The sequence below is a fragment of the Acipenser ruthenus genome, chromosome 10 (assembly GCF_902713425.1).
Source record: "Acipenser ruthenus chromosome 10, fAciRut3.2 maternal haplotype, whole genome shotgun sequence".
Taxonomy (NCBI): domain Eukaryota; kingdom Metazoa; phylum Chordata; class Actinopteri; order Acipenseriformes; family Acipenseridae; genus Acipenser; species Acipenser ruthenus.
In genome coordinates this window covers 8958720-8976319 of record NC_081198.1, presented here as the reverse complement: position 1 = coordinate 8976319, position 17600 = coordinate 8958720, and the positions used below count along the sequence as shown (strand labels likewise).

The 17600-nt window shown below is 41.1% G+C and overlaps 1 protein-coding gene across 1 annotated transcript; it reads left to right on the top strand.

The window, feature by feature from the left end:
• Positions 1-11776: 11776 nt before the first annotated feature.
• LOC131738128 (putative SCAN domain-containing protein SCAND2P) lies at positions 11777-16641 on the top strand. Its single transcript, XM_059031677.1, has 2 exons — positions 11777-12500; positions 16327-16641. The coding sequence occupies exons 1-2, from the start codon at positions 11813-11815 to the stop codon at positions 16332-16334; spliced, it is 696 nt and encodes a 231-aa protein (XP_058887660.1). The 5' UTR covers positions 11777-11812; the 3' UTR covers positions 16335-16641.
• Positions 16642-17600: the final 959 nt, after the last annotated feature.

Sequence of the window (17600 nt, the reverse complement as noted above, 5' to 3'; positions counted from 1 at the left end):
AGAAAGTAAAACAGACTTGCAGTCAATGTTAAAGCTGTATTTATTTGAGAATTAAACTTGCTTAGGTATTCAAAAATATCATTTTTTATTAATTCGAATATATACCGATATATATTTAAGCAATACAATACCATAACATTTGTAATGTGCCTTTAGTTTTTCATACAGGTACTACTCTTTGGGTATCTAACTACGAACTATGGGACTTCAGCAGTAAAATGTTTTGTCCCAGGGTTAAAACCCTGTCCTCCCCTATTGATTAGGAGTCATTTGCATAATTAGTATAATTTGTGTGGGCTAATCCCCTTGCCTAATCCGTTTAGAATCTTTTCTCTAACAGTCTACCTTTATCAAAGATAGATAGAACATCTTCTCATGTACAACAAAACATGTCCCTGAACTGTACAGATACATTTTCTATTTTAGCAGCTCTTGATAGCATAGTAATAGTGTCTTTAACTCTTCCTGTGTTAGGAATCCACTCACAAAGGCTTTTAGAAATTTGGACTTCAGTTCAAATAAATAGTGACTGACTCAACAGTTCAATTATTGTTCTGAGTAGTTTTGTATACCATTAACTAGTTATATTCCTCTGTGAAAGCTTGCATTGACCTTTGCATTTGCTTAAAAAAGACCCAGGGTCTACTGTCTTTCGTTATGTTTGTTTGTTGCTTGCTGCTTTATTAAGTGTGGAATGGTTCATACATAGATGGGTACTTAGAAATACAGCAATCAAATTGGAATTTAAGGGAATTTAAAGAAGTTAGATGTATTTCTCATTTTGAAATTTGACAAGATGTAACTTCAAAGAGTATAATTTACACTTTGGGGTTAAAGGCTTTAAAAACCAGCCCAGTCCTTTTAATATTAATACAAAACCTTTTAATTTTAATACCAAAAACGTCACTTGCACTCATGTGCACTTTAGTTCATGTTGCTGTCAATGTCTTTGTCATCCTATTCTATTCTGTGCAATTGGTGTTACTTGCAATAATCCATGATTATTCATATTGCACTATGCTTTCCAAAGGGGCTCTGTCCAAGACAGGGAGAGAAACATACTGGCCACTTTGAGAACCTGCTGAGCAGCCACAGTCTTATGTGAAGCAGCGCACACACCATGCTGTGATGCTGGTAGTATGTCCATGTAGATCCCCAGGCAGGATTTCAACTTCTGACCTTCTCACCCATAAGCACCTGTGCTACCTCCTGAACCAGCAATACAGATGCAGCTGTCATCCGGAGCACAAATTATTGTTTTGAAAGCTCTATTGCCTGTTGTGCACAAGTGCTGAGCCAGTACAATATGTATAGCAAGAGAGTTATTTGTCTCTGTTTTTTAAATAAGTTTTTGAAACTAATTAGAATAGAACTGCCACCAGGTGCATTGCTGTGTTCTGTGTCTCGTCTCTGGGATTGCTTTCCTGCCCTGAGGTGGACCTCCTTCCATGCAAATTGGCTGCGGAGTGTGAACCCTCAAAGACGCTTGCAAAAGCAATTGCTCTTTAAACTCATTAGGGGGCCGCAGACTGAAGCAGGAAGATATTACTCCGGAGATCTGACTGCAAAGAAAGCATATCCAAAGTTTTCTTGATGGATTTCAATGAGCTTAACTGTCTTTTGTTTTAGTTTACAGTCAAAGCAGTTAGCAGAGTAGGATGTGCATTTGGATTGGGAGTCTATAGTTTTTGATTTGTGGACATGTGGTGAACTTTAGGCTGCTGTTTACTGATACAATTATGCCTGCTGTATACGCCATTTGCTGTTAATGTAGAAACTGATTGTGTTTTGCCATTCTACACTCATGTGCAGCCCAGTTCAGTTCAGTTCAATGAATGGACTGAAATGTCATCCATTACAAGTCCCTCAGCTAAAAATGAAAACCAGTTACCAGTATACCCTTTGTTTGTGTTCCACTATAGGGATTGTACTGTTCTATTAATGCAAATACTACAGGCTTTAATTACTTTAGTTAATTGCTTTGCACAACCGTTAATAAAAGCACTTTCAATCATCACTTCAGGAACTAACAGTTGGACAACAAAAAATTACTGTTATAAAAGTTTACTGTTTGATACCATTTTTCAAATTGTGTTAAGGATAAAAGCACAGACAAGCAAGGTACATCAAAGTATCATATAACACAGTATAAGCATATGCAAAAGTGCAAACATATAATACACATTGTATGTAGCTGAAAACTTGAATTTTACTTTCACTTTTAGAGCATTGTATCGGTTTAACCTTCCCGTGCCTTATCAAGGTCACTGGATACTAGTTTAATATAAGCATACCTTTAACAGATATTCTTAATCATCATTGTGTATATATATATATATATATATATATATATATATATATATATATATATATATATATATATATAGATATCTCAAACATATAATGAACAGCTAGGAAAACATGTATTTATTATAATACATTTAGATTAATAATGCCAGCCAGCCTCTTTGCATGGCTGTTGATCTCCACTAGTTGCAAAGACTTGGGTGAATTATTATGGATAATACATTTTGATTTAAACCTTGTTTAGCTGCGCTATCGATTCTCACTTACAGGAGCTGAAAGCTGCTGCCACCTTACATTGGTGTTGAAAATTGAAAGTCAAATTTAATAAATATGCAGCGGGTAAAAATGACCTTTATTAGAGGAACATAAGTAAGCTGTAGAAATCCATCCTTGTAATGTTAAATAATAACTGCACAGGCCTACCAGAATACATTAGACTTGAGCCTTAATAACTGTGTTGGGGATCTCTTTATTATACACAGCCTTAGCAGGAATAAAACTGACAGCTTTAATAGCTGGGTCTGAGCCCTACTGCATGAAGAACTGAATTCAGTGTCTTAAACATGAAACTAGAACAAAAATAATGCTTTGGCTCTCACCTATTGCATGCAGATGTACTGTATTGCAATTAAATGTATCTTTAGTCAATTTTATAACTGATTGAAATTATTGATCTAACCTTAATTATAAACCACCAAATGGTATTATAGTAACACTAACCAAATTCTTTCAACTAGAAATGTGTTGCCTTGTATGGATCTTTCTTTCAGCTTTTAATCCCACATATCTGTTTCCTTGTAAGTCTGTGTAACATATAAGCACCCCCATTGTTGAAGAGTAGTGTAAATGCAATGCATGGGGGCCAAGATGTTTATAAATATGCTTTTTTTATGCCTGGCTGATCCCACCTCAATCAGAAAGAACCCAAGCCCCTCCTAGTTGCTACATATGTACAGTTTTGGTGTATATTAATTGTTATAATACATGGCAACAGGGAAATTGTAGCACTAGCAGTGTGTATCTTTAACCATTGAAGAAGTGTTGAGAATACATTGGAAAATAGAATTTAAACTTCAGAATTTTTATATTTTAACTTTTTGTGGGTGGGGGTGGGAGCGAGGGTCTTTCTGAGGGATATCAGTCGACACTGCCTAACATCCCACAGAGGGCATGTGGGTGAGGTCATTTCTTACCAGATCTATGTTTCTTATTAGAATACTTGCATTATTCTGTCTTCTGCGGACAAAACTTTAAATCTACAGGCCATTGTTGTTTGTTTTGGTAGTGACAGTTTTCTTGTGTTCATATACTGATGGCAGAGTTTGTTTTTAAAACTGAGGCTAGCAGTTTTATTGTCAACCTTATTATACACCGGCAATCTTATTATACATGGGTCTCGCACCACTCCTGTGTAAAATAGTTTATAGAAAAATGATCATTCACCATGTGTAATAATAATTTACAGACATACCATTTTGTGTTATTTTTTTTATCTTATTATACCCAGTACACACAGCAATATGTCCTACAGCGTCTAATTTATTTATTTATTTATTTATTTTACAATTTACTCTGTGAAACATTCATACTACTCTCCTAATAGCATTGTGGTGATTAAAAATACATCTACCTAATTAACATCATTAAAAACAAACACAGTTGCTCTGATCCATTCAATACATACCAAGCTAGTAAATAAATGTAATCGATAGAAGCAGAAGAACAGGGTAGGTTGTCTAAATGGATGGGGAAGGATTTGGGTTACTTGAATAAGCACCACCAGTAAAGGATGAGTAGAGCTGTTCTCTTTGCTCTTTGTTCAATACTCATTCCAGTTCACTTCAATGAGTGAAGTCCAGGCAGAGGCAGCTGTAACAGAGGTTGCCCATTGATCTCCAGTCCTCCTGATTGGTAGGTAGATTGCCACAGTGAAGCGACATTCGAATTGGGAATTTAAAGTTAGGAAGAAAAGAGGTTAAAATCAATTTAACATTCATCATAGAAAAATAATAATACAAAAACAAGTCTTCTTAATGCACACCTGTGAGGGGTCTGTTGTTACCTTCTGTTGGATTTGTTGATGGGTACTGTAATTAGTTGTGTGTATAGTTTATGTTGCCACAGTCCCTGTGCTAATGCTTTAGCCCAAATACTGCATTGTGGGTACAAATCTCAGTTTGTTGGGTATTCTGTGCTAGGAAAATATTTTGTTGTCTCTGCAGTTAATAATGGAAGCACAGAGGCTCTCCATTCTATTCATAATAATTCAATCAATGAGGTATATTGCAGTATATTCTGCTAGATAACAAGAAACATAAGCAGGGGATATGTATGAGCCAGCCTCAGAGCACTACCCAGCCGAGGTGCAAAGGTTACATTTTCAACCTGTGGGAATCTTAGCTGGGGCTGTGGATAAATGGAAAGCAGGTAGCTGATATTAACAGCTTGAAGCCTTTTATTTTTTTTGGCATCTACAGTAATTCCTCTTTGATACAGTGGCTCTGTGAAAACTGATTGCTCCTTTGAATCGCCAGCCCCCTCCATTCCATGCAGGAGGTGTAAATTGAAGTGTAATAGAGTCATTACTGGAGTGCATTTGGGTAATGGACTGGATGAAAATTTGTGAATAGTGGAATTAAAAAATAAATATGAAAATTAAGTTAGCCAACAAAATGTCAGTGGCTGGACCAAATGAAGGGTATTTGAACTGCACGAACAGCATGTAAGGGAGGGGTACTGCAAACTAGAAACAACCTAACAGGAAGAAAAGAAACTCAAAATCTGTTTTTTATTTACCAGAGTATGTCATTCTCAGGAATAGATATGTGCATAATAACTGTGCTTCCCAATATGCAAAGATCAGATATGTGATCAAGTGGAATATGTTATTAAAGATACTTTTCAAAATGAATATGTTGAATATCATTTCAATGTACTTTGTAATTTAATTGAATTAATGTAGTGATTTTGCTTAATTCAATAATCAATTGCATATATTTTAATGAAATGACAAAACCCAATGCAGCATGTAAACCAAGAACGGCACTTCCATGGCAATGCATTGAAATGCATTGACAAGCTGCATTATTGAGCAGTTAATGGCTGCAGACACTCGAAACTTGTAAAGACAAATTAATAACCAATTACATACATATAATTGTGGCAGGCACCTTGACCATCTTAACTTTTTTAGAATGCTGTGCTGTTAAAAAAATGATTTCTAAATGAACACTGTCCAGCTGCTCTCTCCCTAAATACCCCAGTGAAAATACAGGCCAAGGAATAAAGGGAATACAATGCCAATTGAAAGAGCTATCAAAAACCGTTCTCTGTTTAAAATGGATACATTTTAGCAATCAGGATAAAAGGGACATCTTCCATTTTAAGATTTCTATCTGTTATCCAGCCTCTTTTCAAAGCTTTATTCCCCTAGCATATGACATATTTAAAAAAAAACAAAGAAAAAAGAAAAAATGTTGCCAAACCAATGAGAGAATTTAATTGAATACAAGAAAGTGCTTAAAGAAACATCAAGCTGCTTTGTTGATAACTGGTTTAATTATAATTCACTTGTAGGAGTAATAATAATGACACATACAGAAGCAGAATGAAAGTGTATGTGACTTCATATTGCTCCGATAACTGATTTACCATTGGACCAATAATCAACAGAGCTTGGTGACTGAAGATTTAAAGTTCATATATTGAGCTGAGTTAAAATGGATTTTTTGACAAATAGATTGATTTGTTTGTTTATAATTTCTGCTTTCTTATGTTTAAAGAACACAATAGCCATTTGAACAGTCAGACAGTTTGACTAGAAATATGTATTGTGTTATCATACCTAATAATTCCTATTATAGCCTTCAGTGGCAGCATTTTTTTTTGTTTTCTTGGATCACCTGGAATCACTTAGCTTTATTTCTCTAGACAGCCAAGATTTTTTTTATGGATATTATTGGTCATAAAACTGCACACATTTTGTTTCAATGACAAAGCAGCCTCCTATTCCAAACAAGAGCAGCTGAGACCAAGATTGTAACTAATGCCTATGTCTGTATTATGTTCACATATTTTAGAGATATGTGCAGGGTTAATGTATATGTTTTGTAATTACAACAAGGCACTTTAACTTTTTAAAAGTTTAAACTGCCTGCAAACACCCAAGTTATACTTTTTATAACAATTTTGATAACAATAAAATAAACAATTGGTAGACAGCTTGCAGCAGTCTGTTTTCTTGACTTGATGCACTGCATTGAAGGAAGTGCATTGTGGTATTATAGAATTCAGTTCAACCTTGTTACAAAGTGAATAGTCCATTTAAATGTGGAGCCCCTTTGTAGACTTATAATGTGTTCTACATTTCGGAATATGCATAGATCTCTACATCTATTTGTTCTGTGTAATTATCCCTCTCCTTGTTGATACCTGCCTGGTTCCAGCTTAAAATGTAATAAGAAAGTAATTAAGCAGCTTCCTCCTGAGAAAGCCAGTCTATTTAACCAACAGGAGAAGACTTTCTAGACAAAACAGAAGGAATCTAAGACGCTTCCCTGGTGAGACATACCAACCAAATTCTGTCAGATCTTTCTTATCCTTCTCTCTCGCTTGAAGGATGTCAAACCTTGAAGTTCCCCCAACCCCCCATTAACTTCCTATTAGTCTAACTGTACTTCGATCTTGGTGTCTCCTCAGATCCCTGTCTCCCCCTCCCATTTCATCTGAACCTTCTCACTCTGGAGGCTCACAGTCCTCTGTGAACCTGCTCTTCAAAAATATCCCTCGCAGTGGTGGGAGGCTGCTCAGCTCCACCAGAGCTCATGATTTCATATGCTTGCTCTGTTCCCCCTCGAGCCCCTCAGCTTTTCTTCTCTCTCCAAACCTCATATACTAGGCAAGCTATTCTCATCAATACATTCTTTGTAGCGTAGGGAGCTTTAGAAATCTCTGCTACTTTCTCTGCCACTAACTAAATCCATCCAGGCCTGACCGACAGCGACCTGACCTATTAATTTATCCTAAGGAGAAACTTTTTTTTTTTTCATTGATATGAAGACTGCTGGAACTTAGTGGCAATACTGGTAGTTTATTATATATACCAATCTAGCTAACAATTTTTTTATTGTATAAAAAAAGAGTCACAGGAGTAATAACTAATGTTTTAAAATACATTCATTTTCTTTTTTTCAGCATAATCAACAATATCAGTGTTGCCTTTTGCTTGTGGAGATCTTATTATTCATTTCTTGTTTTCTAATATTAATGCATGTATATAACTTTTTAAAATACAACACTATAACATTAAAATGTTGATTCCTGGTACCTAATCCCGAAGCGATGAACCTTTTTCATTTCTGGTGATGTTGGTCGAGCAGGGGCGTAAAATATTGCTCTTGGAGAAATCTGGACACGCTACTCCTAAATGCTATGGAAGGCCATCCGGGTCAAAAACATGTTATTTAGTATGTGATTCCAATATTTAGTACACATTCTAATTTGACTTTAGTACATGTTGTAATTCTAATTATTACACATACTAATTCAATCAGATGACCGAAAATGAAATGAGAACCAATGAATTTAAAGAAAATAGGATGTGTAAGAATTATCCAATTAAAAGTAACCTTACATCTGCCATTCCTGCACAATTCATGGCGGTATATGGACTTGGCATTGGGTAAAGTCCAATGAAAGATGGATAGACCCAGAACCTCCGAGATGAGCATCAGCCATCGGTTTCAGAGCCTTAGAAATCGCTTTAATTCAGTGGAAACCCCACTGAAACTGTATATGATTTTAAACCAGTGTTAAAAGATATGATATTGAATCTAATATTAGCTATGGTAACTCAATATTTAAGTTTAAAACTTAAATAAATAAACATTGTCTGTCTCAAGAAGTCGGAAGCAGAAAATCTCTCAGCCCCGTGATTTGCGATTTTCATTATTCTTGATTTTTTTAAAACCGGCTACCGGTTATCCTCAACAAGACTGTTCTGTCATTTACTGCTTTCTGCCATCTTCTCAAAACCCACTTATTCAACCTTTATTTGTAAATTCCTATTTATATATTTGTATTCTCTTTTATTTATATTTATTTTTATTGCCTGTAATATTGTATAATATTTTGTTCAATTTCTGTAAATCGCTTTGGATAAAAGTGTATGCTAAATTATAAAAATAATAATAATAATAATAATAATAATAATAATAATAATAATAATAATAATAATGTCTGAAATTAAAAAGATGTCATCCCGAAGGTGATTGGCTTACTCTTGTAATTACACTACTGTAAAATGACAAGTCCTTAAGTCGGTACCCCTATGTAGAAAATGTGTAGTTCATTTAGATTTATTTATAAGATGTAATATTTTATGTATTTTGATTGATCCAAATCAATACGCATACTAAATATTTGAAACACGTACTAAATAACGTGTTTTTGACCCGGATGGCCTTCCATACAATATCCTAGTGAGGGTGCATAGAAATCCATTATATCAAAAAGTGACACAACACAAAGCGCTAGCGTGTCCAGGCTTTTACTCCAATGGTGTAGCTGCAGTCAGAACATGTGACTAGAACACAGAAAGTGTTAAAGTACAAGGAAGCAGTAAATATCTGTTTTGTTTTGTTTTTAAGTCGCATGTGCCTGTATTTTTTTTTTATTAATTTGATATGCATATCACATAGTGAATCTCAAATAATACATGTTCAAACAATACTGTAATTAAGCACTGCTTTTACAACCATGTTTGATAGTCTTTGTCATTAGTATCTGATTAAAACTTCTTTCAGGTTGGGCCTGACCAGCATGAGCTCTTCATCAAGAATTGAGTACCTCAGTAGGAATTTAAAGTAGACCACATCCCCCAACCCACCACTGACAAGTGAGGGATAAGCACCTGAAATCTGGAAAAGTTGTAATGAGTAAACTCAAACAAGGCAACATCAAACAGCTGTTTGATTTTAAACAGCCATTACAAATTCACATGACAGTAGTTTGTCTCTTTTGTGCATTGACCAGCAAGTTTTGAGTTTCCTTGATTAGAAAGGGCTATGAGTCTCAGATGGTTGAAACCATATCCTTAGCTTTCGATCCTCAAAAAGAGTTCCCAAAGTATCCTTAAAACAATATCAGTAATTCTAGAAGTATCTCTGGGTGCTGTTTTTTGCAGATACATGCACTCAATTGTTTCACTGTTTTACAAGAAACATTTCTGATGTTTTTCACAATACTATCATCTTATTTATCTTAAATATGTAGATTTTAATTTTGCAGATTAAATCCCACTGGGAATAGAATCTTTGATATAGGGAATAGCGATTAGTTTTAGCAGCAGGACAACAGCTAAATTACACCATTTACAAAGGAGATTTACACAGAAACAAGACATTTCACAAAATAACTTTAATTGAAACATCCGTCCTGTGAGCCATAAAGCTACATAATCGTTCTCAAAACATGCTTCTTGACTTAGTAACCTACCCACTCTTGCATTCCTAATTGGTGGAATTACACTTAATTTATACTATTTCAGATCTAGATTTTCCAGAAATAAACTCTCATCCAGGAGTACCAATCATTTTGTATGAATGCAAGGTTGTGCCCAGTCACCACAGATAGTGAAATAATTACTTATATCTTATCTGTAGTGTGATCTGGGCCTCATATGTACAGTTTTTAATGGTATCAGATGGTAGCAAATATGTATATTTTTAATGAAAATACTCTTTGACATATTGTTTTTACAATACTGCACACACGAGAGCTACTTAGAAAAAGGTATGTAATTGTATAATCAGTTCTAAATGCCAGTTTTGAAATTGAGCCTTTTGATTCACTTTTAGACTGATGGCTGCCAGATATCATTTTGCAGCCCTTGTAGGAGGGGCTCTATAAGGCTTAGACTCCTCGGTTCTTATAAATCTTTCATTTTCAGTAAAGAGAATCCACCCCAAACACGCATAAACACCCCTTTTAAACACTTATATATTATTCTCTTTGGTTTTATACATGTACCACTTACAGGAAGAGATGTGTCAGATTTTCTAACAAATCACAGCTCTTTCTTAGAGTCTTCTGAAAACCCAATTGTGTTGTTTGTGTATTTCCAAACTATATACAGTAATATCATCAAGGCCCCTGCAACAATAGATAACAGATAACCTTCCAATAAACGTACTGCCACACACAGATGAAACATAAGGCAATTTCTTTATGACAACTGCCCCCCAAACTGAATAAAGCCTGAACATTCACCTCCAACTAACTTGAACAATTTCCAAAGAGTTCCATTGTGTTACATCGTTGGAACAGTGAACTTGTGCTGCAAACTTTTCTTAAGTGATTCATGACAAAAGGAAACAGGGCTGGAAGTATTAAAGTAATTACAGCTTAAAATATATACATCTCACTGTGACAGAAATACAATGAGTTCTGGTGATAAATCTTCCTCCCGACCTGTGAGGGCGCTAAAGAACGGGAGGAGAAGTATCTGGAAGGGCTGGCCTGACAGTTCGTTTCCGGGACCGGAAAGTGGGTCAGCCTGGAAGGAAGCGAGACTCTGTTGTAAGACCGTATTGATTTGACAGGTAAACGAGGGGCAGCTGCAAGTAAAAGGCAGCTGCAACCGTTTACCTAGATATCATGCGGGATTACATATAGGGGCCGGGGTAACGCTGTTCTTTTCCTTCGTTTGGGTTAAACCAAGGACCGAGAAGGACCTAAAAATCTGTTCTGCTCTAAAAGAGCTGTGTGTGTGTGTTTGTGTGCTGGAGTGGCTGAAAACTAACTGTCTGTCTTGTTTCCGAATCACCAGACAGCTAGAACATATCCGGAGCTGTCGCACTGGGCGAACACAAGCCGGATCACCTCCTCACGTACTGTCACAACGTCCTGTGTATTCACTCACCACAATCACGACTGCACGCACCCGAGACGGGTGACCGTATTCTTGTTTCTTTTGTTCAGGACTGTATCCTGTGTTTTGTCAGCCCGAGCTTTACACATCGTTGTGTATTGCCGGGCTTATTATTTTGAGCACTAGACCAGTGCTGGCAAATAAAGCCTATTTTTCCACTGGACTACCGTTGTCTGCTCATTACTCCTGCACCGCATCACTGCTACACAGCTACCCCTCACCACCCACTTTGCCACACGTGGTGTCAGAAACGGGACCATGGACCGCGACGCGCTGGCGGAGCTGCTGCAGGCACTGGAGAGCAGACGGGACGCAGAGGAGAGAAGGAGGGAGGAGCGCTATACAGCGCTCATTGAACGGGTAGGACTGGCCGTGGCTGCGGTAACGACCCCGACTACAACACCGGTGATGTCGCCCCCAAAGGCACGGGCGATGAAGATGTCGGCGGAGGATGACCCGGAGGCGTACTTGGTGGCATTCGAGCGGCTGGCTACCGCGGCGGCTTGGCCGCGGGAGTTCTGGGCCAGTCAATTGGGACCCTGCCTGATTGGGGAGGCTCAGGCAGCTTACCAGGCCATGAGTGACCAGCACGCCACCGAGTATGACCTGGTCAAGCAGGCTATCCTCCGCCGACTCAACATTACTACCGAGACCCACCGGGCGCGGTTTCGGGAGTACCGGAGAGCCCCGGAGACACGCCCCAGGGTGGTTGCGGAGAGGTTGTGCGACCACATGGTGCATTGGCTGACCCCCGGGAAGAAGACCGTCCAGCAGATGGGGGAAGCCATTGTGGTAGAACAGTTCTGCCATGTGGTCGGCGCCGAAACCCAGGCGTGGATACGGCGCCACAACCCCGACACCCTGGAGGAGGCGGTCAAATTGGCCGAAGATTTTGAGGACTCCCTGACCTCTGCCCGGATCGGGATCCTGTCCGCCCCTGCCCTTCGGAGCAGCCGCGCTCTCTCTCCCTCTCCTCCAACATCATCGCCACCACCCCCCTCGTTCCAGGGACCCAGACCTCCCAGAGCACCGACCCCATTGGGCCCCCTTGCCTCCCCCCCATGGAGATCAAGGTTGGCCCCCAGCTGGGGTAGAGGTGCTGCCCCTGCCCCGTTGCCATACCAGCAGCGGGACAGATTTCTAACCCATGCCCCCTCTGTCCCTCCTATCTGTTTTAGGTGCCACCAGCCGGGACATCTGGCCAGGTCATGCCCCGCTGCCATGGAGTGTGACGTGGCCGCGTGCAATTGGGCACCTGAGACTGGTAAGCGTGGGGAAAATGGTCGGGAGGGGCCTTGTCTGATTAATGTGGTGTTAGGGAATGTGAAAACCCACGCATTAGTGGACACAGGGTGTGAGCAAACCTTGATTAGGACAGCTCTCCTGGGCGGTGTGTCGTGGCGGCCACGAGGTCAGGTGGCCATCTCCTGTATCCATGGAGACACGGCGGCATACCCCACATTAAAAGTATATTTATCGGTAGGACCGATAAAACGTCACCTGGTAGTTGGGGTGGCGGAAAGGTTGCCACACCCAGTTATTCTGGGCCGAGACTGGCCAAAATTCAAAGAATTGATGAAAAAAATGGCAGTCTCAGCCACACACGTAAACGTGGCAGAGAAAAAAAAAAAGGAACGGATTGGTGATGTGTTTCCTTTTCACACTGAAATGTTTTCCCCTCTTTTCCGTCCTAGAAAAACGAATAAGGAGAGACGGACCGCAAAATGGGAGGGAGCGTTGTTGAGACAAGGCTGGGGTCTGGTGGGAGAGTGCTGCAATGGTAACAAACGCCAGTCGAAGGGAGTGGGAACGCAGTGTGACCGAGAGAGCGAGGTTACTGGACCGACTAGAGCAGATGTTATTCCAGCCCCTCTCGATGTACCGGACCCGTGGTACTCAAGCGCGGACCTAGTGTGGGGCCAACATAACGACCCGTCACTGGTGCACGCTTGGGGACAGGTCCGGTCCATTGAAGGTAAGGATGTTGACGGCGCTGGGGCGCTAGTATATCCACACTTCAGTATCAAGGGGCAATTACTGTATAGGGTAAACCTAGCCGCGGGCACAGGACAGCCTGTAACACAATTGTTGGTTCCCCCGTCTTGTCGGCTGGAGGTCATGAGGCTGGCGCATGATATCCCTTTTGCGGGGCACCTCGGAGCCGAGAAGACGAGGGAACGGATATTGGCTCGATTCTATTGGGTAGGTCTTCATACTGATGTGTCGAAATATGTAGCCACATGCCCAGACTGCCAGCGAGTAGCGCCGGGTCGAGTGCGCCCCGCCCCTTTGGTCCCACTGCCGATTATTTCCACTCCTTTCGAGCGCATTGCAATGGACATAGTCGGCCCTTTGCTACCTTCTGACTCCGGGTATACGCACATTTTAGTAGTGGTGGATTATGCAATGCGATACCCGGAGGCAGTTCCATTGAGGTCCACTAGTGCCGCTGCAATAGCCACCGAGTTAGCACAGATTATGGCCAGAGTAGGGATCCCCAAGGAGATTTTGACCGATCACGGAACTAATTTTTTGTCCAATACGTTACAGCAGGTGTACAAAATATTAAAAATACGTCCCATCAGGACGTCCGTTTATCATCCACAATCGGACGGTCTGGTGGAACGTTTTAATCAGACCTTAAAGTCGATGCTGAGGCGATTTGTAACACAAGAGCAGAAACATTGGGCATCACTTCTCCCCTACCTCCTTTTTGCAGTGAGAGAAGTGCCGCAGAGTTCAACGGGGTTCTCCCCCTTTGAGCTCCTGTACGGCCGGCAGCCTCGCGGCATTCTCGACCTGCTGAGAGAGGGGTGGGAGGAGCACAAAGGCTCGTCTAAAAATGTGGTGAAGTATGTGCTCCTACTCAGAGATCGCCTGGATTTGGTCGGTCGTTTGGCCCAAGACAACCTCAGATCGGCTCAGCACCGACAAGAGCAGCATTATAACAAAAATGCACGGATTCGAACCTTTCGACCAGGGGACAAGGTAATGCTGCTACTTCCCTCATCAGAGTCAAAACTGTGTGCTAAATGGCAGGGGCCGTATGAGGTGATTCGGGCTATAGGGAAAGTAAATTATGAAATTAGACAGCCCGATCGCCGGAATGAACGTGAAATTTACCACATTAATTTGTTGAAGCCCTGGCAGGCAAGAGAGGTCTTATTTATAGCCCCAGGCAATATGGAGGATGATTTAGGTCCCTGTCCAGAGACCCCGAGCACAAGAGCGATTTCAATGGGGGAACAATTAGTTCCGGATCAGCAAAGAGAGCTGCGTAAGGTTATTGAGGAGTTCAGTGATGTTTTTTCTGATGTGCCCGGCAGGACGAACTTAGTTGAATATGACATTATCTCTCCTCCAGGTGTCACAGTGCGAGAGAGACCGTACCGGATCCCGGAAAGTCGACGAAGTGGCGTTCGCAAAGAGGTATGGGATATGCTCGAGCTTGGAGTGATTGAACCTTCCAGGAGCGAGTGGTGCAGTCCTATTGTAATAGTGGCTAAGAAGGACGGCACCAACCGCTTCTGCGTAGATTTCAGAAAGGTGAATGCTATTGCCAAGTTCGATGCGTATCCCATGCCTCGGGTCGACGAACTTTTAGACAGACTGGGAAAAGCGAGGTTTATTTCCACTCTGGACCTGACGAAGGGATACTGGCAAATCCCTCTAACCCGCAGCTCCAGAGAGAAAACCGCATTTTCAACACCAGAGGGGCTGTTCCACTTTAAAACCATGCCATTTGGGCTACATGGTGCGCCCGCTGCCTTTCAGAGACTGATGGACCAGGTTTTACGCCCACATCATGAATATGCAGCAGCGTATATTGATGACGTGGTGATTTACAGCTCCACCTGGCGAGAGCATTTGGCTAGGGTTGCAGCCGTTCTTCAGTCTCTAAGGGCAGCCCGGCTGACAGCTAACTTGAGGAAATGTGCGTTTGCCAAGACAGAGACTCAATATTTGGGATTTTTAATGGGGAATGGAAGGGTGAGACCTGTGGTCACCAAAATCCAGGCTTTGGTTGATGCGGCGATCCCCAAAACCAAGACTCAGGTGAGGTCACTACTGGGCTTAGCCGGTTATTACCGCCGCTTCATCCCCGAGTACGCCACAGTGGTTAACCCGTTAGTCGATCTCACCAAAAAGAGTGCGCCAAATTTAATTAAATGGTCAGCTGAGTGTCAGGGGGCGTTTGATACGATTAAGCGTAAACTTTGCCAGGCCCCCACTCTTATTACCCCAGATTTCACCAAGAGATTCATCCTCCACACCGACGCCTCGGATGTAGGGTTGGGTGCAGTCTTGTCCCAAAAAGTAGCTGGAGTAGAACACCCGATATTGTACATAAGCAAAAAAATGTTACCTCGGGAACGCAACTACTCCGTAGTCGAAAAAGAGTGTTTAGCCATTAAATGGGCTACTCACTCTTTACGATACTACCTGCTGGGACACTCATTTGATCTTGTCACAGACCACGCCCCACTCAAGTGGTTAAGCACAATGAAGGACAGCAATGCCCGGATAACTCGGTGGTATCTGGCATTGCAGCCCTTCATGTACCATATGGTACACCGTGCGGGGAAAGACCACCAAAATGCGGATTATTTTTCCCGGGAGGGGGGAGCAATGGGAAAGGTAGATTTAGCCGAGTGTTCCTTCGGCTCCACTCTGAGCGGTGGGATATGTGACAGAAATACAATGAGTTCTGGTGATAAATCTTCCTCCCGACCTGTGAGGGCGCTAAAGAACGGGAGGAGAAGTATCTGGAAGGGCTGGCCTGACAGTTCGTTTCCGGGACCGGAAAGTGGGTCAGCCTGGAAGGAAGCGAGACTCTGTTGTAAGACCGTATTGATTTGACAGGTAAACGAGGGGCAGCTGCAAGTAAAAGGCAGCTGCAACCGTTTACCTAGATATCATGCGGGATTACATATAGGGGCCGGGGTAACGCTGTTCTTTTCCTTCGTTTGGGTTAAACCAAGGACCGAGAAGGACCTAAAAATCTGTTCTGCTCTAAAAGAGCTGTGTGTGTGTGTTTGTGTGCTGGAGTGGCTGAAAACTAACTGTCTGTCTTGTTTCCGAATCACCAGACAGCTAGAACATATCCGGAGCTGTCGCACTGGGCGAACACAAGCCGGATCACCTCCTCACGTACTGTCACAACGTCCTGTGTATTCACTCACCACAATCACGACTGCACGCACCCGAGACGGGTGACCGTATTCTTGTTTCTTTTGTTCAGGACTGTATCCTGTGTTTTGTCAGCCCGAGCTTTACACATCGTTGTGTATTGCCGGGCTTATTATTTTGAGCACTAGACCAGTGCTGGCAAATAAAGCCTATTTTTCCACTGGACTACCGTTGTCTGCTCATTACTCCTGCACCGCATCACTGCTACACAGCTACCCCTCACCACCCACTTTGCCACACTCACCCATTTTACATTTCTGTTAACTACATAGATCTCAAATGTGCACTTTTTAAAGAAACATATGTTATAGTGAAAAGGTGTTTTAATTCTAAAACAGACATCTACTACTACACTACATTAAAGAAAAGTCTATTGCCTTTCAGGAAGTCTGGTACTGTTTTACTCGCTTGTCATTTCATCCCAGCAGTGTCTAGGTCAAAGCATTTTACTGGCTAAAAATAAGACAATCAACAAGGGAAGAAGTTGATTGGTTATGGATAGGAAAGAAGCCAGTGAAGGGGTGGGGACAATTTCACTCTCCAGCTGAAATGACCCAGGAAATGCAACACAGCCTAAAAGCATGGTTTGCAAACAGAGATTTCTTTAACCTTAAACATGTATTTATTTCAAAACTGCATATTTTAGACCTAAAAATGAATGTATGTATGTAGCAAAAAAAAATTTCGGAACTATTTTGTTATCTACATTCACACAAAGGCTTTATTAGTAAGTAACATATAACACTGATGCTTTCAACTCAAATCAGAAGATTCCCACAGTGAAGTGTACAGAATGCTCAAATCAACAGTTTTAATCTAACTGTTTTCTGCAGGTCTTTTTTTATGGAGTCCTTCTAAGTGCAATGTACTTTGGCAGTATTACTAATTTGTGCCAACAGGCAAATTCCATTTCAATTTACTATACATTTTTCATACTCCACCACTGTTGCATTCTGTTCACTGTACTTAGGTACTCACCTTGGCTTGCTATGAAGTACTTTCTGATATCACACAGGCGTGGCTTTGTTAGGAATGAAAGCCTGAGGGTTGTGTAGAACGCTAATGCAACAATTAACCATTGAGTGCCTAATGAGGCTCTCGATCTATAAAGGTGGAAGCTATCCACAGCAAGGTATAGGAGCAGCTTATGAGCTTCATCATCACTCCTTTATTC

What these genes read in the sequence shown, in the direction of transcription:
- LOC131738128 (XM_059031677.1), top strand. Translation starts at nt 11,813, where the DNA reads ATGAGTGACCAGCACGCCACCGAGTATGACCTGGTCAAGCAGGCTATC.